Source organism: Bos grunniens, chromosome 8 (assembly GCF_055505025.1).
Source record: "Bos grunniens cultivar Pamir isolate PY7600 chromosome 8, Bosgru_T2T1.0, whole genome shotgun sequence".
NCBI lineage: Eukaryota > Metazoa > Chordata > Mammalia > Artiodactyla > Bovidae > Bos > Bos grunniens.
Window position 1 is genome coordinate 104946990 of NC_141172.1, and position 22038 is coordinate 104969027.

Below are 22038 nucleotides of genomic sequence, written 5' to 3' on the forward strand. Positions count from 1 at the left end.
CTTAGAAGCCCTTGGAAGGAATACAGTTTCCAAATGCCTAATAGCCGTAATCGAAATGAATTAGTAGTCAGGTTCCAATTTCTGTTGAGAAAAGAGAGGGATTCTGTAGGATATAATTTATGGAGTTCAACATAGGTCTTATTAGTATCATTATTAAATGCCAACTTCATGACTTTTATACTTGACTTGGAGGTGCTGAAAGTGAAAGGTTTGCCTAGGCAAATTCCTTCTCCATGGCATTGTTTCTGGAAATACATTTATGATATAATGCCATTTCCATTTTATAACTGGAGAAGCTGATTTCATCCATTCTGAGCCTAAGACTATATGACAAGTTCTTCCCAAAGCAAGAAGATCTGAATCTGGGATCTCCCGTCTTCAGAACAGTGCCATAATCCCTGCACACCACATGCCAGCTTTTATGGGGGATGTCTGAGTCATTTGCTCATCCTACAAATCCTCATACTTCAACCAGCACATACTCTCCACTAGTGCTCACCCTCCCGAAGCAAGCAGGAATGACCCCAGCTCTTAGGCAGGATCCATGGTAGCCCTGAGGACAGGAGACACGGGAGCAAAGTCAAGTTAATCTCCCCGCAGGCTTCCAGCTCACTATCCACATGCAAGCCTCACACAGCATATTTTTATCACTGTTCTATTTGAACAAGCCAGTAACTAATAATTTTAATATACCACTGCTAACTCACTTTAACTTATTTAACACTTGGAAGGGGAAAAAAAAAAAACACAACTGTTTTGCCATAAGGGGGAGCTTTTGAGTTCTACAAAGAGGGGGAAAAGAAAAAGAAAAAAAAAAAAAAATTACATATATGTCCCAGTTCAAAACAGATCTACAAAGCAGCAAATGGTCAGATCCTTACCTGAGACTTTAACAGTGTCAGAAGGACCTGAATTTCTTAGATGGAAAAAAAGAAAAAGACAAAATGATAGGTGTTTTTTTTTTTAATTTTTTATATAAAGCTGAAATAATTTCTAACAAATTTCTAACAAATTTAAAAGTATTCAGGAGTATTCAGAGACCTAGTTGTGCTGAGTCTACAGCTTCGGGAAAGCAAATGCCTTTTCTAGTTGCTTCTGATGATTCCTTGAGGACTTTGGGACAACATTTGGACTAACTGAAGCCAGCACCGCGGCTCAGGAAAGAGGGGGAGACCTTCACCACTGCATAACTTTAAGGGGATTCCAAGAGGGAAAAGGAGAGGGAAGGCAAGAGAAGGGAAAGAAGAGGGGAAAGAAGGAGAGGGAGAGAGATACGGAGTGGAAGGAGGGAGAGAAGTGAGGGTGAGAAAGGAGAATGAAAGAGGGAGAAAGAGCATTACCAAAAAAAAAAAAAATCTGAGAATCAAGTTTCAAGACTCTTTATGTGCTATAGAGAAGGATGAGGTTGACCAGCAAAGTGCAAAGGGGATCCTGAGAGAAGAGAGATTTTTCTCCCCTCCAGTAGGAAAAAAAATAAAAATAAAAAGATGGGAGGAGGGGTGTGAAGGAGGGGGGAAAAAAAAGCAAGCAAAACAAAACAAAAACAGGAATGTGTGTTTTGAGCAGGAATGAGGAGAGCTGGGAGGACCATAAGGGGGTGTGTACAGAATTTCATTAAATTGTTACTTTAAGATTGTCTTCTTAAAAAAAAAAAAAAAAAAGGAGGGGGTGGAGAAGCGGAGAGAAGGAGGCAAACGGGAAGGTGGAGGACGGCTGGGTAGCTCGGCCTCTCCAAACTGATTGATTAGTCATGATCCCCGCAGTTTTAACTAGGACTCATTCAATTGGGGAGGTGGAGCGCTCGGGAGCAGATTAGCATACGCTTGTTTACTCATCTTCTGAGGGATTTTTCCCCCCTCTTTCCTTTCATTTTGTGAAGAAGGAGGGAGGGGAGGGGGGACTGGGGGGGGGGGAGAAGGGGGTTGTGGCTTGTGTTATAAAGGACGCAAAAAATAAATAAATTAGAGCATCTTTTGGGGGGGAGGGAATTCAGCGGATCAGTGTCTTAGAGGAGCTTTTTTTTTTTTTTTAAGAGCGAGAAATCATATAAAATAAAATGAAATAAAACAAGGAGGAAGGCAACCAGCTGTTAGAGGGGGGAATAAGGCAGATAAAGGAGCGGAGAGAGAAATTAATTGCCAACCAGGAGGAGTTGGGCTGTATTTTTTCAAAGGTGGGGGGAGTGGAGCACACACCTTGAGGAGGAAAGCGAGAAAGAAAAGAAAAAAGCAAGTGGAAGGGGGGGCTCGCCCAAGAAGGGTGAAGAAGCGAAGAAAGTCGAGGCGCCGAGGCTCCTAAAGCTGGCAGCTCCGGGCGGCGGTGCAGGGGCGAAGGGGGGGCGGGGGGGACCGTCGGACATGCGGCTCTGGAGTTGGGTGCTGCGCCTGGGGCTGCTGAGCGCCGCGCTGGGCTGCGGGCTGGCCGAGCGCCCCCGCCGGGCCCGGAGAGACCCGCGGGCCGGCCGCCCCCCGCGCCCCGCCGCCGGCCCGGCCACCTGCGCCACCCGGGCGGCCCGCGGCCGCCGCGCCTCGCCGCCGCCGCCGCCGCCGCCGCCGGGCGGTGCCTGGGAAGCCGTGCGCGTCCCCCGGCGGCGGCAGCAGCGGGAGGCAAGGGGCGCCGCGGAGGAGCCGAGCCCGCCGAGCCGGGCGCTCTATTTCAGCGGGCGAGGCGAGCAGCTGCGCCTGCGAGCCGACCTCGAGCTGCCCCGGGACGCGTTCACGCTGCAAGTGTGGCTGCGAGCAGAGGGGGGCCAGAGCTCTCCGGCGGTGATCACAGGTAGGCAAGGGCTCCCGGGCGGGCGCTGCACCGGCCCCGCGGCCCCAGGGGCGCGCGGGTGCCTGGGCGCGGGTGGCGGGATGGTCGGGGGGCTGGAGGGTGTGTCTGTGCAGGAGCCGCCGCTCAGCTGGCGGCTCAGAGGCTCCAGGACGAGCCGCGAGCCTCACTTTGCCCCATCTGCCGAATGGGCGCGCTCGGAAGGTGTCTCTGCCTAGCCCCTCCGGAAGAACGCAGGGAGCGCTCCCGGCCACCCCAGACCGCAGTTGATGAGGGCTGGTCTCGGGGAGCCTTGTGCACAAGAATCGTGTTTTGGATGTTCAGGTGGACTGTCTCTGTTCGGGATGGTGGGGAGGACGACCCAGTTGGGATGCATGCGAATAGAAGCTAGGGACCATTGATTTCTTTGGCTTTTTAATGGAGATGACCCCCACCCCCATCCCCGCTTTACTTAGCCCAGTTACCCTGAAAGCCTACAAGCTTGTTGTGATCCTTAGGACTTAAAAGTACTTGAAGTGCCCCAAAGTCGCTCTGTACTTGCTGCCTGCCTCTGGGATGAACCCCCTACCCCCAGCCACCCACAGACACGCACGCACACTGCCGTCCCGTGTTCTCTCTTTTCAAGCCCCTTGCCTGTCATTCGGAGCTGGGGTGAGACTTTCCGCCTGCACACCCAGCCAGTCTTCCCGGGACTAGGCTGCGAAACGGGGCGCTTTTCTCATTGGGGACTTTTACAAGCCCGTAATGAATTTAGGTTCCCCTCCTCACACCCTCCCCTTTCCATAGCAAAACCCACAGTGAAACCGGACACTTCGCGAGGGTTGCAAACCTTAGAAATCCTCCAGCATCCATTTTCCCCCCTCTTAATGAATCTGTGGCAATGTCTTTAATAAAACTGGGGGGCCGAAAGGGAGGGGGCGGCGCTGGAGGAGAGGAGGAAAGTTTTGCCTCTGCTGGCTGGGAGATTCCCTCCCTGCACAAACAATCTTGCCCCGTCCTCGGATGGCTCAGAGTGAGAGTAGGGGTTCCCCCATCGATGCAGCCAGGAAACGTGTTGGAGGCGTTTTGCGATCCCACCCCCTTACACACACTTTCTTAGAAGGGAGAGAGCTCTGAGTTCTCCGGGCAGTCCGGCTTCTTTCTGTCGTGGCATGGACCTTCTCAAATGTTGCTAACTCTGTCCTATTTACATCAAGCCCATTTCGGGGACCCAAACTCTGCTGCCGTACTAAGTAAGCACATACCGCAAAGCTCCGCTCTCCCGCTACCGAATCCCAAACCGAGAGCTACAAAGTGACTTTCCCCCATGCCTGACGTCATCATATGCTATTTTTTTCTCTTTCTTTTTTTTTTTTTTTTTTGCGTCTCAGGAAGGAGAGGGAAACTGAGCTCATTCAGTTTTAGCCCCCAAGCCCCAGTCAGCCAGAGGGGTTTATAATGTAGAGAAGAGACGGTACTCATAATAGTAATGCTGATGCTTATAATTCAGGGCTGTGGTATGTTTACTTCTCTTTCGGAACACAGGAAAAACACAGAGCCTGCTACTTGGAGATTTTTTTTTTTAATGAGTAGATCTGATTTTTTCCTAGTCTATACCTATGGTACAGGGGTTTGGAAACCTTCTCCTCCAGAGTGGAGAGCCCAGGGTTATAGAGGTATCATCAATGAAAAGGTAGTAAATGCACTTTTTCAAAACAAACAAACACGTACATATAGCACCTGAGATTCCACAGGAGCCTGCTTTATAAATGTCTGCAATTCAGACAAGGAGCCCCCTCTTGACACACATACTCTCTTGAGCACTCATTCACTCTCTCACACAAAGATTGTGCAGTAAAATACTTTAATTGGATGGGGGACGTTAGGTTATTATTGCTTGTATAAAATGCCTGGTCCATTTTATGTGTGGAAATAACATTCCTCTCAAAACGAGAAAGAAAAAAAAAGTCACTGCTGCTGTGTAGCCCCAGAAAGCTCAGAGCTTTTCTCCCTAGGATTCTGGTGGATTTTTTTTCCCCTCCCCTAGTTGAATCTGAGCCAGATTTGACGGTGTGTAAACACCTGGCCTTGAGCCAGAAAAGACTCATTCTGCGTATCCTCCACACGGTACAGGCTGTGGGACTGAAAAGAACCTGCTTCTCCTTGAATTAAAACGCAAACAAACAGAGGTTCTTTGCAGAAACACTTTTGCAGCTCCTTCCTCCGTGTCAGTTCAGGCTGGGAGAGGCAGGGCCGGCTGAGGTGGGCAATTTGGACGAGGGTGTCAAGCCACGTCCTCCCGCAGCGACCTGGGGTGCCTGGTTGGCCACCTGACCTCTGCTGGCGCTCTCTGGCGGGGCGTCGCCACTTTCCTAGGAATCCCTGGTCACCTATCTTGAGAGAGCAGGCATCTCCCAGCAGGGACCTCACTGCTATTTCAGGCAGAAGGTTGCTGCCTCGCTGTCAGGCCAGGCTGCCTTACATCACTCTTTGCTGCAGGATTCAATTGGGTTTCGTAAAGGTCTAATTTTATGGTGCTGTTAACCGGGTCTGTCGTCTGGCAGAGGCAGGCCTCGCCGCTGCTGGGAGGCGGGCCATGCTCCCAGATCCGCCTGGGATGCTATTTCTACCCCGGTTCAAACTTCACTGACACCAGTTCAGACAGGCGCTCAGAGAGGCAGAGAAGAGTGAAGGAGCAGTTTGTTCCTGAAGCTCAGAAAACATGCCTTTTATTTTTTCCCAAAGGGAAGTGGCAGTGGGTGGGGGGGAATATATATATATATATATATACACACACACACACACACACACACATACACATGTCTGTACATATGTGTGTGTGTCGGTTGCTCAGTTGTGTCCAACTCTTTGCAACCCCATGGACTGTAACTCTCCAGGCTCATGTGTCCTTGGGATTTCCCAGGCAAGAATACCAGAGTGGGTTGCCATGCCCTCCTCCAGGGGATCTCCCCAACCCAGGAATTGAACCTGAGTCTCTCATGGTGCAGGCAAATTCTTTATCATCTGATCCACCAGGGAAGCCCACATATATATGTGTGTGAGTATTAATAAAAATGAAAAGGCTTATGCAGGCAAAAGCAGAGCTAAAGTTAGAAAGTGCCTGTGTGCCGGAGTCTCTGAATGGCCCACCCACGGTGGATGGTCTGAGGGTTGAAGAGTCCTTTAAGGCTGTTGTGAAAAGGGTCCTAGGAGGTCCCCCAGGCCTGATCTTGTCTCTTAGGCCAAACAGGGAGATAGATGCAGCCAGGGGAGGGGTCCCCTGTGGCAGGAACTAGGATTTGAGCCTGGTCCTGTCCATTCCCAGGCCTTACCCACTATCCTGCTGAGAAAACCCGTCCGAGAAACACCGTCACCTCCCACCCTTCACAGACCCACCACCCAGCCACTTGGGGCATGGCAATTGGGGTTCCCTTTCAAGTCTGGGGGTGAGGGGGGCTTGTTGACACATCTTTTTGCCTTTATAGCGTACCAGGCAGGATCCAGATCCCTGCCCCTCATCCCCACCTGCCCTCCCCCACCATACCTCTCCAGTTTGACAGAAAGAGAAAGAAGGGGAAGAAAAAGAAAACAAGACTCAATTTGCTCCAAGGAGCAGAGGCCCCGAGCAGCAGTTAATCTTGTTAAAGTTTCTCTGACCTGCTAGATAAGTGAAATGTGGACCCCACAAGTACGGCTACCTCCTCCCGCCCCCATGCCTTAGTGACCCAGAATCCCTGCTCACAAGAAGGAAAGGATTTACCTGAATCCCCTCCAGCACCTCCTCCTGCCATGCTTCTTTCCTTTGTTCTAAATGTTGGACTACTGAGTTGACAGGCTACTGAGAAGAGACCTTTATTTCCGCCCTTCTGCAGCCCGCACTTCCCACAACCCACTCAATCCCAAAAGAGCCTTGGCTCTGTGGACTGAGGATACTTAGTGGCAGGAAGGAAAGTGACTCTTCCTGGGTGCCTCCCAGGTGCCAGGCGCTGAGCTAGGTGCTTGCCTTGTGTCTGCCAGTTTCACCCTCACAGCCACCCTGCAAGGGGGGCATTGTCACCTCTGTTTTCCAAATGAGGAAACAAAGTCTCAGAGGGTGGAAGCTACTTAGCCCGAAGTGGACAGAGCCCAGGTGTGACCTCGAGCTGCAAGTGTCCGCTTCTTCTTCAGCAGTACTTTTGGAGAGAGAAGGAGTGGCCCCCTTTCCTTCTTTAGACCTGCTGCGGACAACTCCTTTCTGCCCCTCTGTGTGCTAACTGTATTCCTGCAGATGAAATGGGATAAAACGTGAATCTAAATCTCCTTGGAACTCTGGATGTGACTCACATATCTGGGTGTTTTGGTTTTTGTTTTGTTTTTTTTTTCTTTTCCCACCAAACTATCTATCAGACAGACGGGGCTTGGGATTTCTGTTGCCAATGACTTCCTGTGTGGTTTGAGTCAGGTCACTTTGTCTTTCTGTCCCTTTGGCTTCCTCTTCTGTAAAACGGGCATAGTGGTATCAGGATAATGCAGGGAAACAGGCAGGCAGAAAGTACCTGGCACAGAACCAGCTCGTCCTGGGGACTCAGTCAATGGCTGTGAGTGGTAGCTGGATCCAGTAAGTAACCCTCTTGCCTTTCCTAATTCGCCACCTTGCCTTCAGCCCGTTTATGCCATGTTCGGGCTTCCCTGCTGGAGTGGCTGGGGAGTCTGTCTAGAGTAGACAGTGTATCTTGGGGAACAAACAGTTGGGCCCCTTCAGATCCCTTCCTTGCACTTTGATTTCCTCTTCTTTGACCTACTTGGATGACTCCTTGGTGATAAGGGCCAGAGGAGGGCCACCAGCACAGGACCAATGACTAGGAAAGCCAGTTAGCACCCAGAGGGAGAATACACCCTCAGGAACAGAAGCCCGACAGTGGCCACAGTGCATCCCGGTCACAGCTCTGTGGTCACATGCCTCTCACTCCTTCCCCAGACACTCCCCTGACTATCACGTTGCCCCAGCCAGCACTTCACGTGGACAGATCGGGTGACGGAGGCTGCATCACCCTCGCCCCACTATACCGAGGAGGGCAAACTGGAGGCTAAGAGGTGGAGGGCTCAGGAACGTGGGTTTTGCATGGTCAGCCACGCATGGACTGTGTCCAGCAGCCCATGGAGAAAGAGGGAAATTGAGGGCCAGCATCACACAGGGGCTGAGAACTGAACTGTATCCATAAGCTACCCCTCTCAAGGTGGCCTGGGAGGTGATTTGGTTGAGTTGCTCCCATTTCATAGCACTGAAAATCACCAGCTTTTAAAACCTCCTGCTGCCCAGCTGCCTCCCAGGGATTCAGAGGTCGACGGTCTGGCACTGGCCTGGGCAGCGGTGTTTTTCGAAACCTTCTCAGGAGATGTGGAAGGGCCACCACATCAGAAGAACCGCTGATCCTGCTTGATGTCTCCCTGCTCTGCAGGTGGAGAAACTGAGGCCTTGGGCAGGGGTAGGGAGTAGGGCTTTCTGCTTACCCAGCTGGTCGGTGGCAGAGCTTTTAGAGAAGTTCAGCTGTTCCAGTTCTGAATTACCATCAGAAGGGACCCCCTTTCCATTCCCAATTCCACTGTGGTTCCTAGGGGCAGGGTGTGTGTATGTGTGTGTGTGTACATTCACACGCACACTGACATTCCATTTTTTTCAAATCTGGTCCTGTATGTGAAGCCACATTCTCACCTTCTGGTACCTCCTTTAAAGAGCAAACACTCCTTCACAAAGGGGATAATACATGGAGTGCCACACATCTGAGTTCAAATGGACCTCTCACCATGCTTGAGCAGTGAGGTGTATTTTTTTTCTGAGGAATAAGAGGTGGAAGGAGGGAAGGAACCCCAGCTAAGGCATTCCCCACTTTGCCCAGGGCTAGTCCTTCCTGAAAGAAGGCAAGTGTTCCTATCATCCCAAATCCCCTCACCTTATGATCACTCTGAAACCAGCGCTGGCTGTAGGGTGTCTTAGATGAGAGAGAAGACCCCCAGGGACCCCAGGTAGGAGGACCCCCTATACAAGCAGCCTGAGCCTCATCTACCTATGGCTGGTCCAGGGCTTAAGAATTCAGTAAGTGCCTGCTTCTCCCCTCACCTGCTGCCCCGTCTCTGGAATTTAATTTCCTTTCCCTCAGTGTCTCTTTTATCTTTTTTTCTTGCTGCGCTGAGGACTCTGCTTCATGCCTTGATGCACTTACTAGAAACATTCAACTCAGACCTGACTTGTGGGTCTTGGCCCTTTAGCTCCTTTGAAAACCTGGAACTGAGAGCCAGGAACTCTGGACTCAAGTCCCAGCTTGGCCTCCTCTGAGCTGTGTGACCTGGAGCCTCTGGGGAGAGAGTTGCAGGTGTGGTTACAGTCAACACCCCCATCTCACATGTTGTCACGAGAACCAGGTGAGACAATGGCAGGAGAAGCTCTCGGCTGAGATCAGAATCTAGTCCATAGGTCCACACTGGTTGGAGGATCCAGAAAGTGAGAGATGTGAGTGCTTTGTACGATCCACGTTGTTCCTGGAAAGGCACCTTTATCATCATTCTTCACACTCCAACAATAAACAGTGATTGAGTTAGCAAACCTTTCCCTATGTGTGACCTCACTGGAATCCTTTGATGTTGGAATTAACAGGTCTGCCTCACTTGCCGTGTGACCCAGACAACTTAACTGCTCCTCTCTGCTTCAGTGTTCTCAGCGTGCGTAGCTGGGTAGCAATGAAACAGGGGCTTTCACACTGGAAATCCTAAGATTTCCACAATCTTAGGAATGCCCTGAGGAGAGGTGATGGAGAAGGAAATGGCAACCCACTCCAGTGTTCTTGCCTGGAAAATCCCAGGGATGGGGGAGCCTGGTGGGCTGCTGTCCATGGGGTCGCACAGAGTCGGACACGACTGAAGTGACTTAGCAGCAGCAGCAGCAGCAGGGAAAAGATGAAGGGAAGCAAACCATTCTGCGTCCTGTACCTTCCCTTCCCCTATACTGCCTGAATTGTGTGATTCTACAAGACTTCCTTTGAAGGACTGTGTGAGTTTCTCAGTGACAGAATTCAAGTGGACACGGGCTGACATTGTTAACTTTGTTAGTCATGATGCCAGTATTGTGATTATACATTTTTAAAGATCTATTCTGTTAGAAATGCGTACTGAAGTATTTATGGATAAAATGACGTTATGTCTATTTTGTTTGTTTAAAGTGTTCCAGGAAAAAAAAAATTAGGATGTTGGGGGGAAGAGGGGTAGATGAAAGAAGATTGGCAGACTGATGATCGCTGAAGCCAGATGACAGAAAACAACGGGCTTCAATGCAGGTTTTGTCTGTCCTCCTGTGCCTGATTGAAGAATTCCATCATAAAAAGTTTAAAAGAGTTGGAGAGCCACAGGAGGAGCTGAAGTCTTAGATCCCTGTGTGATCTGTGAGCTGACAGGTTTCCAACTGCATTTCAGCAACTTGGAGCGGGTTAGGGACTCTCCCAAGGTCACACAAAGAGTAAATGAAAGTCAGGGTGCAGACATGGGAGCTCCCTCGGCCCTTCTTCCTATACACCTGTGAACCCAGGTGACTGGCCGTCCTGGAGAGCTTTCGAGGAAGACAAGAGACAGGAGGGGCAGGTGGAGCCTTGCAGAGCAATTAGAAATGTCCGTGAGGGCATTCCTTGCTGTATGGAACCATCCCCAGCATTGGGAAGCATTTTACATCCTTGGTTTTGTGCATAAGAATCCCCTAGAATCTCCTAATCATTGTGACAGCCCAAAACACACTGTGACCATTCACACACAGGCACGCGCGCACACACACACACACACACACACTCATTCACGTTTCCACCTACCCCTGTTTCTTTCTTTCTTTCTTTATTTTTTGGCTCCTTCTTTCTCTGCATCTCCCATGGCCCTGGAAGCCTTCTAGAACCTTCTAGAGCCCGGTGGGGATGGAGGAGGAGGATAAACTATAGTTGACTAAGAAAGAGCTGACACCCTCAGGAAACGGGAGGAAGGAGCATATGTTTACTGAGGACGTATTTTGTAATGATTGACGGTAGAACTCGAGTCAGGCTGCCTGAGTGTGACTGGCTGGTTCTCCAACCTGCCAGTTGTGTGACCTAGGGCAAGTTACTTAATATCACCAAGCACCACTTTTCCGCTCCGTGAAATGCGGATGATACTGGCTCCTACTTCATAGGGTTGTTTTGAAGATTAACTGGGCCTCCATGTGGAAAACGCTTAGTAATGGAATCTAGACCACGGGGAAGCACCCAGTAAACGCTAACTCGTGTGGGTCTTGTGTGTGTCCGGTCCTTGCTACACGCCATTTCTAATTCTCTCAATAACTCTATAAATTAGACATGTTTATCTCCTTTGGCAGAGCTAGGAATTGCCTTTCCCTCCCTCCCCACTCAGGAAAGGCTTGTTCCTGTCGTCTTCACATAAAACAAAAACTAAAATGAAGGACAAAGAGAATAAACACTTTATCATTTCCTGTCACAGAAGCAGCATGGGTTCATTGTACAGACTCTAAGCAAAGCAGATTAAAAACAAGGAGCAGTGTAGGACATGTCCCTCCCTGCCCAAGTATTCAACAAGTATTCAGTGAGTTTCTTCTGCATGCCAGGCACAGTTTTAGGCTGTCAGTACAAAGCAAGGAACAAAAGAAGATATCTCTGACCTCAGGGAGTTTATATTCTGGAGTCGGGGGTGAGAAGTGAGAAGGAAGAAGAGGCAGAAGACGAATGAGTAAGGAAACTCACCTCATCATGTTGGGTGAATGTTTATGAACATAGACAAAATAGGAAGAGGGAGTTGCGTGGGGCTGGGGTGGCAGGAAGAGGAGGGAGGCAGTGATGAGAAGTCACTCTGGACCAGAGGCCTCAGAGCAGAGGGGGGTTGGCTGGAGGAGGCTGTGGGGTTTGGAGAAGGAAGCACAAGGGGCTAAGGGCAGGGGGTGGAGGGCGGGGGTCAGGTCCAGACCAGCGCAGTCCTCAGCTTGCTGTTGATTTTGGGTAACGCACTTTCCTTCTTGGGGCCCACTTTCCTCATCCGAACAGTGGGGGTGAGGAGGAGCTCATCCTTGTCTGTCTTTGGCCTAGAGGCCTGTCCAGCAGAGGTCCCCTGGGGCCCCGTGATCCTCACGATCAGTGCTGGCAGTCGTTCCCGTGCTCCTCCTTTTTGAGTGAGGCTTCCTCCACCAGGTGGCGCTTGTGCCCCTCGGGGACTAAGTCTTGCCCACACTGCTCCTCTTTGCCAGCTACACTCGTCCTTGAAAAAGGACATGGCGCCCCTTCTTGCTCAGGTATCACTGGCTGACCCCAACTTAGAATGTGGCTCTCTCATGGACATGTATGCTTTAATGTCTCCTCAAAAAGCCTCCTGTCCACAAGCAGAGTACCGACGGGTAGAATCTGCATCAAAGACTGACTGAAGACATTATGTAGGGAATATTGGTACTTCCCGAGAGCTGGAAGCCATCACATGAATGATATTGCTAATAATAGCTGCTGTAAATATATTTTTAAAAAAACTCGCCAAGTGACCTTTTCAGTGAGATCACATCTTGGCTTATGGCTAGAATACTCAGGTTTCATAATTTCTTACTGTACAAAAGCCATTCCAGGCAAGTGGCTGGACACTGGCGTAGACCATTGGCCTTTTGGTCATGCTTATCACTTTAATCACATCACTTCATGATTAAAATACTAGAACTCGGGAGTCTGTAGCCATCTGTTAGTCTATTCTCCTTCTGGGAATCCCCAGCACTGTCATCCCCAGATTTTTCTTCCAACAAGAGAAAGAGAATGTTTTCCAGTATTACTTGTCACAAACCCAGGGACCATGGAAGAGTAGGAGAGATGGCCCTGTTTCAGTTTTGGAAAACCTGAGAGGGTCCCAGGTTCCAGTCCATTTGGAGGAAACAGAGACAGAAACTCTAGGAGGTGCTGGATCGCAGCTTGGGATCGAAGTGCGTGGGTCGTTGTTTAGTGGTTCAGTCATGTCCAGCTCTTTTCGTGACCCCTTGGACTGTAGCCCACCGGGCTCCTGTTCATGGGATTTCCCAGGTAAGAATACTGGAGTGCGTTGCCATGTCTTTCCCCAGGGGATCTTCTGAACCCAGGGATCGAACCTGCATCTCCTGCATTGGATGTAGCTTCTTTAGCACTGAGTCATCTGGGAGGCCAAGTATATGGATGGGGGAGCATAGAACTTGTTACGGATCCCTGATCTGCTGTTTTGCCTTTAAGAGACTGGTGGTCTAACCTGTACCTACCACCTTTGTAGGCAAGAAGCTATTCCTGCATCTGTCCCACATCCACTTCTTCTTAATTCTTTTTGCTCTATAAACAAGAAATACAGCTGAGCAGAATATCACCAGATATGTTTGTAAAGAGGGGTTTATTTCCCCCAATGAAACTGGAGATCTTTTGGCTACAGAGGCTGGTAAGAGTACAGAGAAAGAGCTGATAACAGGCCAATCAGGAACAAGGTGGCCTTGCTCTAAGAGATGCGCAGTACACATAAAATGTAAGGAAGGAAGGCATCCTCTACTCTGGTGAAGAAACATTCCCATAAGTGCAGAGAACCCAGGGGTTTGAGAGTCAGCATCAGAGCCATTCGTTCCCAGGATGAGAAACCAAGGGGTGGTAGAAACAGTGACTTGTCCAAACCAGTGACCATTCAGGGTAAGATCCTCTGTCTTCTGAGTCTTAGGCCAGGGCTAGGTCTGCTTCCCTCCTTGCTTTGCATCCTTCCCTATCAAAGTACCATCTCTGCTGAGGAGCATCATTTATCTCCAGATTCTGCTGGACTCTGGACTCACAGATCCAGCTGTCTATTGAAAATGTCAGCCTGCATTTCAAACTCAACATGTCCAAAGCTGAATCCTCTTTCTTCCAAAATTCCTTCTGTCCTCATCTAGTGTCACCTGCCCTAGATATGTCACCCACCAAATGGCAACCCACTCCAGTGTTCTTGCCTGGAGAATCCCAGGGACGGGGGAGCCTGGTGGGCTGCCGTCTCTGGGGTGGCACAGAGTCGGACACGACTGAAGCGACTTAGCAGCAGAAGCATATTTATCCTGTCTGTCCTGCCTTTTTAACATGTTTATAGCCAACCTTCCTTCCCCTTTCTTAGCTTAGGCTTTCTTCATCTCTTGCTTTGACTCTTCCCTTAGAATTGTAAGTGCCCACTTCTCTGAGCCTCAACTCCAACACCTCCTTCAACCTGTCCTTCAGCTTTCCGCAGTCAAATCTTGCTACAGTGCTAATCTGCCTCTACTGCCTCTAGCTAGAGGCCCTTCAATAGCACTGCAGTTATTTACAGTCCCCCAGATAAATGCCATAGGCTTTTCCCCATCATTTTCTTTACTTGACATACCTCCTAGATCCCCTAGATCCTTGACATACCTTTCTATCCCCACATAGAAATGTTGCAGGCACCGTGTTGCAGAGCGCTTAAGCATCTAGAGGATTCTGCTCAATGTTCCTCTTCTGGGAAACCCTTTCTGACTCTTCCCCAAATACCGCTTGTTTGCCACCTCTCTTATGCATCTGTCTCGATATGCTCTGCACACATTTATCAAAACACCTGGAATTCTTTATCACGTTTTATCCTGTGCAAATTAGGGGTCCTCTCAGCTTCTCTACTGCCTGGCCGCACGCCTCGCTTATAAGCAAATACAGAGATTTTTTGTTTAATGAATGCATGAGTGGATAAAGGAACCAGCTACACTTCTAATGATTCTGGGAGAAAGAGCTTGGGAACCTCAGGCATGTTGCATTACGTAACCAAAACACATGACCTGGCCCGTGCGTCACACTCAGAAACATTACACAGTGGTTAATTCCATTTCCCCTTGAGCAAAGAAGTCAGAAGGGAAAAGAAAAGATAATCTGGCCTTCCCAAACACGGGCTGGGGGAGGGACAGTGTAGTCGACGCCTCCTCAACTCACATCTCGGCCTTTCTAATCCAAGCCCCAGACTAACCTTGGTCTTTCCCACTCTGTCCTTTGCCCATTTGCGAAGCGTTTGTTTTGTGTGTGCACAGCAGCACGTAATCCCAAGCTTTGCTGTCTCCTCCGGTTTCCACCCTGGTCCCCCCTCGCAGGTCCTTGCTGGGCCTCGGGTGTCCTAGCTGTCATATCTGTTGCCTGGGTTTTCCCTCCTTTGTGATTGGCGGGCCTCCCGTCGGCTGGCCTTGATCTTGTGAGCCCTTGGGGTGACCTTGGGGTCTGGAATCCTCTATCCGCTGTTTATATACCCTTGAGGGAGGAGACGCATTCTCAGCGGTAATAACAGTAATAAAAGCCGCCAGCTCATAACGAGCACTGACTGTGTGCTGGCCCTGTGCCGAGGGCTGCACACCGGACCCTCGGAGTTTGGTTTAGAAAGTGACATGATTTGCTGAAGGCCTCACGGCTTAAGGGTCGTGGAACTGGAGCTGAGGCCAGTTTAATTTTCTCTCTATCCATAGGGCCTAGTGCATTGTTTGGAATACAGTAACTGTTCAGTAAATGTTCCGTGAAAGGATGAATATATGTGAATGCTATATAGATGGCTGCCTAGCTGGCTGGTTGGATGGATGAGGCTACCCCCAGTGGCTAATGCAACCATCTACAGAGACTAAAGAGAAGGACAAAAGAGAAGGAATAGAGGGAGAGAGAGATGGAAGAAAAACTGGAATGAACATTATAAGACTTTAAAGAGATTGGCTAAGAAATCTCTTTGTTGTTCAGAATATATTTTATTTGCCAGTAACTTTTGAACAAAAAGGCCATTGATGTCTACCAGAGCATTTCCCACTTTTACATAGTCTACCAGGAGCTAATAAACTTTCAAAGATTCGCTCTGCCAAACATGTTTCTGGATTCCTCTTTTGGGAATCAGGCTTCCTTGATAGCTCAGCTGGTAAAGAATCCGCATGCAACGCAGGAGACCCCGATTCGATTCCTGGGTTAGGAAGATCTGCTGGAGAAGGGATAGGCTATCCACTGCAGTATTCTGGCCTGGAGAATTCCACCGACTATAGTCCATGGGATCGCAAAGAATCAGACATGACTGAGCCCCTTTCACTTTTGGGAATCAGGGCCTGAGAAATGTTCCCCCAGGAACATGCTCAGCAGAGACGGCGACCCTCTCACCATCTGAGGAGGGACCTGATACATTCAGAGCCAGTTTGGGCCCAATGTAGGTGGTATGCTGTGAGAACCAGGGGTTCTGAGCAGAAGAACGACTCTGGAGTAACGAGGCTGGTTTGTGATGTGCTCTCATTGGAGCTGATTAAGCCTCTATAGAGCCAGTAGTGAGTTCACAGGATTACTCCTTTACAAAAAACCCCACTGGGCTGATTAGAGCTGATCTGCTAGCAGCAAATATGATATCTTGTTCTTCCCTTTCCCAAGACAATAGAGTCTGCTTTATAAAATCTGCTCAGTTTTTAGATGAAGAAACGGAGATCTAGGCAAGTTAACTTGTTAAACTGGGTTGAGTGAGGTTAAGCGCACAAACTGGTAGCAAAATTGAAACTGGAACTGGGATCTCGTGACTCCCAGATCAGTGCTTTTTCCACCCGACACTTTGTTTTCCTTTACAGTGTCAGATGATGGATACATCTGTGGGTTCACGTTAGTGAGCTTATTAGAAATGTCATACAGCTGTTTATTAACTTAAGTATTTCTTACATGCCAAACCTCTGTCCTAGACATTCTGCAAAGTTGAATGGGAAATGGCAGTTTATTCAGAGAGGTAAGCTTCCCTTCTTTTCTTCCTTCCTTCCATCCATCCACCCATCTATTTGGTTACTGAGCAACCTTTACGTCTTTGCGTCTTACACACCGAGCTAGGAGATGCAGATTAAAAAGAACAGGGCACAGTTCCATCCCTTGGGGAACTCCCAGTCCTGGTGGCGGAAGCAGACTGGTAAACAGCTACATGACATCATGGTAACTGCTATAACTAAGCAATTAATAGAGTCCTGGAAAAGCTCAGAAGCAGAAAAACTATGTTGTTGCACATCTATGTTTGTTATGGGGGCTAGAAGGTACTCTGAGATTTGGGGGGCTGAAAAAGGTCCCTTCCCCCTAGAAGGGTTGGGGATTCGTGAAGTAGGTGGAGTGCGTGTGGAATGTGCGCCTTGCCCTGCATAAGGATGTGTACCATGCATGACGTTTTAAGCGTCGAACTGTAAGTCAAAGTAGAACAGTAAACACTCTTTGATTCATGTCTCCGCTAAGGACATTGACCTAGAGTAGCTTTTAGGAATATGACACTAGGAAATGATTCGACGATTCAGTCTATCACCACCCGAATCAAACCCAACAGCTCCATACTGCGTTTGTCATGCTCTTGTGATGCCTTCGTACTTGTCTTTCTCCACTTGTTTCCAGGCTCCATCTGAGCAGAGACCATTTCTGTCGTTATCGCTGCTTTATTCCTACCTGTCACACAGCGCCAGCCATGCTGGTGGTGCTCAGTCGACTTTGTGAAATGAATTGGAGATGGCTCCGCATAAGGGAGAAAAGAGGACGTCTGAAAGGAAAGGTGCTTTGAGAAATGATGATGAGCCTTCGAAGGGCCAGGCAATGAGAGCAAACGTGTTTGTGAATGACAGCCATTCGACACGGCTCTGGTTCCTCTGAGCTGACCCAATCCCTGTATATATTCCTGCCACCTTTCCCCTGTTACTAAGCCTCCTTTCTTTCTGATGAGCCAGTATATCATTCTATTGGCTTTCAGTCCTTCTCCCCCAGGCTTTCTCTCAGTTTCTCCTATCCTGTCCCTGGAGAGAGCTGCTAAAGAACCAGCTGCAATGGTGAGGATGTGCTCTGCAAGCCTCCCCTGTGCCCTGGAGACCTCCCAGAGGATGTGAACACAGCGTGAGGGCGAGAAGCATGCCTGCCATCTCAGCACACCTTCCCAGGGCTGGCACATTGCTGGGGTTTGGCAGATATGTGAATGGACTTCTGGATGCATGAATGCCATAAATTTGCAGCACTTCTGATCTGGTCTCTTCAGTTCACAGGTGGAGAGAATCTGATGGCCAGAGGAGGCAGGGAAAAGATTCCAAGTTCTGCTCCAACTCAGAGACAGAGAAGGACAAGAGTCCAGTTCTCCTGACCATTGTTCTATCTAGTTATATTTTTCTGGGATTTGAGTCCAGCTCACTTGAACTTGGTCATAGAGATTTTAGATCATTGATTCCTATAGTTGAGTAGGACCCAAACTATCCTTTTATAGCTGGGAAATCTAAAGTCCCAAGAATGGGAGAGGTTAAACCACACACCAGAGCTTCCCCAAAACCCTCTATGCATCTCCATAGAGTCAATAAAAATGTAGTATGTGCCCAATACTCTTAGAGGTGCAATGCTTAAAGACAGAACAGTTCCCTGCCCTCGTGGACTTAGTATTCTTGTGAGGAGAGAAAGACCATACATAGGGAATCAGTTGTAAGGGCTTATACAGTGACAAGCAATGAAAATGGATGCTGTGGAGAATGACCAGAGTAGAAGGACATCGATGCAGGTGGCCAAGCTGAAGCTTGAATGACAGATGAGGAGGAACAAGCTGTATGAAAAGACAAATAGAGTTCCAGAGAGAAAAAGAAAGAGACAGAAGAGCTAGTGCACAGAGCTTGAGGCAGGACAAAGAAGATTTAGCAGGTTGAAGAAGCAGATAGTCAAGCCATTACGAGACCTATGTTTCTGAAGCTAAAGGTAGCCCAGGTTGTGGAATGTGGATTTTGATCTAGATGAACTAGAAAGTTATCAGAGTTTCAACCAAGGAAGTTACAAGGTCTGGTGTTTGTTTTCCAAAGATCAGTTTGACCTCTATGTGGAAAATGAATCATACGAGACCAAGAGTAGAATGTCGATTATACCACTGTCGTGGTGTGAATTCACTAGTGATGTTATTGCTTAGTTCATTGTTTAGTTATTACTTAATATTTTGGTGAATATCATTACCACTTATTTCCTTGCTAATACCAGTACCAACTAAAATATCTGAATAGCACTAATATTTTAAACCAATAGGGGGAAGAGGGGTTCCTTGCATTTTGCTCCAGGAGGACTTGAAGACACTTGTCCTCAAGACATTTTCTGTAGAACTTTGAGACTGTGCCCATTGTTCTGGAGAGCGGGTTGAAAGTTTTCGTCAATTTCTAAAAGGGGTCTATGGCCCCCAAATGATGACTTAAATGCCTAAAAGAAGGAGACCTAAGGGGTCATTTCCTGAAGCCTGGTCCCAGCTCTCAAATCTGAACACTCTAGGAGATCTGTGAAAATGAGAATGTTGATGCTGAGTTGTCATATCAGACTGAGGAATTGCACTTTCCTTCATCTGTACCCTTGTTGGAGTAAATAGAATTGGGGACTTTTTTTCCCTCTGAGGAGAAGTTCGTTTATTCCTTAGAAATATAATCTACAACTTTGTTTATTCAAACTCTGTTCTCTGAGTTTCTCTGAGTTTTAAACTAGGCAAGTTCACTTCCAAAGTGGCCTGAGGTGGTCCTTATCGTAATTATTCACTGTGGACTTTACCCAGGAATCTGTGAATCCAAATATCCATCTACTCTTCCATCCATCCAGGCAGCACCCAACATCCACCCACCTACCCTCCTTCCCTCCCTCCCACCCTCCCTTCATCCCTCCTCCATACATTGATCTTTCCACCCTTTCATCAGTCCATGCCCTCACCAATGTATCCTTCCATCCATGTAGCCTATTTACCAGGCTCTCTGCTTCCCTGGTGACTCACATAGTAAAGCGTCTGCCTGCAGTGTGGGAGACCTGGGTTCCATCTCTGGGTTGGGAACATCCCTAGGAGAAGGGAATGTCTACCCACTCCAGCATTCTTGCCTGGAGAATTCCATGGACAGAGGAGCCTGGCAGGCTACAGTCCATGGGGCCAAAAAGAATCAGACACAACTGAGTGACTAACACTTTCACTGTTTTCACTTTTCTCATGCTAGAGCTAGGACAAGAGTTGCTGCTGCTGCTGCTAAGTCAATTCAGTCGTGTCCGACTCTGTGCGATCCCAGAGACGGCAGCCCACCAGGCTCCCCCATCCCTGGGATTCTCCAGGCAAGAACACTGGAGTGGGTTGCCATTTCCTTCTCCAATGCATGAAAGTGAAAAGTGAAAGTGAAGTCGCTCAGTCGTGTCCGACTCCTAGTGACTCCATGGACTGCAACCCACCAGGCTCCTCCATCCATGGGATTTTCCAGGCAAGAGTACTGGAGTGGGTTGCCATTGCCTTCTCCGAGGACAAGAGTTAGGAGACTCCAGTTCTTGTCCTCACACCACTGTGAGTCCTTGGCAAAAATCTGAGAAACCTCCACTGAACCGTTCACTTCTACTAGAACACAGTTAGAAAATCTCATTTCAGAAGTTGAAAACTACTTTGAAAAAAAATTCAAGTGCTTGTCCTGCTTAGTGACATGGTTTTAAGTATTCCCAGCAGATCCCAGCTCTGGATCCGGGTCTAGATGAATGGAGGCCCCTTTATCAACTCCAATATTTTAGATCAATAATGGCTTCTACCTTGGGTCAGCAGGTGGTGGGAACCCAGTAGAGAATGTGAAATCGAGGCAGGGCTGGTGGGGAAAGGGCTGGCTGCATAGAGCGGGCAGAGAAGGGAGCTGATGGTCACTTAGCTTCTGGGACTGTCTTTTGCCCCCAAGACTTCACAATCCGTGTGTGCGCCTGGATGCATGATGTTGGAGGAAGCCCTCGTGGCATGAAGTTGTTTCAGTTTCCGAAGCATTTTCGACATGTACCTATCATATTCCCACTCGCCTTGTAAAACAAGCATTTTCATTTAATACAGTGAGGTCTTTGTATTCTCAACAACAAACACATGGTCTAAGGCTCGCGGACACAACCTGCCTTTTTCTTCAACACTCTCCGCTACCCACCCCCACCCCCACCAGACTCTGTCTGCCCTTACAAAGCCCAGCATCAGCAGAATATCTGTTTACAAACAAGGGCTCCTAGAGAACAGTATCAGAAGCTCGAACAATCCTCTAGAACACGCCCCCAGCTCTGCCCTTGGAATCCCTGTGAGCGGTGTGTGTCACTGGCAGCCGCTTTCGTGGAAGGCTTTCTGCCTTGCCATCTTTCCATCTGCCTTCCTCTGTCTTCTTCCACTTATTCATTAAAACTGTGAGGGTCCTGGACTGAAGAGGCAGTTGGATGTGGGCTTGGGATATCTGGAAAATAGAGCCCGACAGGGAGTGGCTAGAGAACAGCGACACAGACCCACACACATCCCGCTTGCCGTGTCATCTGAAGCAGAAGCTGATTGAAGGAGGATTATTCACTGAGTGGATGTAACAGTCACACGGTGATCACGCAGCTCTAGATCATTTTTCTAGTGTTAGCAGCAGCCGAAGCGATTCTTTTGTTACTCTCTCAAACTTGAATCTACTGTAGCTCCCTATTACCTACACATGGTAAGGATAATAGCTAACATATTTAGCACGTAATAGTGCCAGACGCTGTTCTGAGGACTTTGTGTGTATTAACTCTTTAATCTTCACAAGGACCCTCTGAAATAGATACTCTTATAACCCCAGTATTCCAGATTGAGAGAGCTGAGGGGTATGGGAAAGTTAAGTGACTTCCCGAAGGTCAAGTACTATATAGAATTAGTCCCAGAGTTCACTACATCCCACTACAAACCCTCTAGGTCAGGCTAGAATTCCTTAGCATCACATTCAACTTCCTCCCCAAGCATTATGTTCTACCATAACATTCCCTAGTTCCTCATATCAGGGATCCTCAACCTCAGCACAGTGGAGATATTGGAAAGGGTGATTCTCTGTTGTGGGAGTTTGTCCCAGGCACTCTAGGATGCTTAGCAGCATCCCTGGCCTCTGCCCACAAGAAGCAGAAGCAGCCTCCCTTCCCTAGCTGCGTTGATCAAAAATGTCTATAGGAACATTACCACATGTTCACTGGTTGAGAACTGTTGTCTTACGTGGACTCGTCTGATGAAACAGAATTATCTGGTGTTCATAGAACACTACTGCCACCCCCATGCTTTTTCAGGTTTTGAAATTTTTTTAATATATTGGAGTATAGTTGCTTTACAATGTTGTGTTGGCTTCTGCTGTATAGCAAAGTGAATCACTTATACATGTACCCCCTCTGTTTTAAATAGTAGATTGCCTTCCCACTTAGGTCACCACAGAGCACTGAGTAGAGTTCCCTGTGCCGTACAGTCGGTTCTCATCAGTTATCTGTTTATACGTAGGCCCTGGGTCAGGAAGATCCCCTGGAAGAGGGCATGGCAGCCCACTCC

General features: G+C 48.6%; 1 protein-coding gene across 2 annotated transcripts in view; it reads left to right on the forward strand.

Annotated features, from left to right (window-relative positions):
• The first annotated feature begins 2238 nt into the window (after positions 1-2238).
• Positions 2239-22038, forward strand: part of PAPPA (pappalysin 1) — a 267221-nt gene continuing 247421 nt past the window's right edge. Inside the window, exon 1 of one of the 2 annotated variants that reach the window (XM_086413907.1) lies at positions 2239-2775. In XM_086413907.1, coding sequence (XP_086270033.1) covers positions 2358-2775 — 418 coding nt within the window. In that variant the 5' untranslated portion in view covers positions 2239-2357. The remainder of the gene's footprint in view (positions 2776-22038) is intronic. The other variant, XM_086413905.1, reaches the window with a different exon arrangement.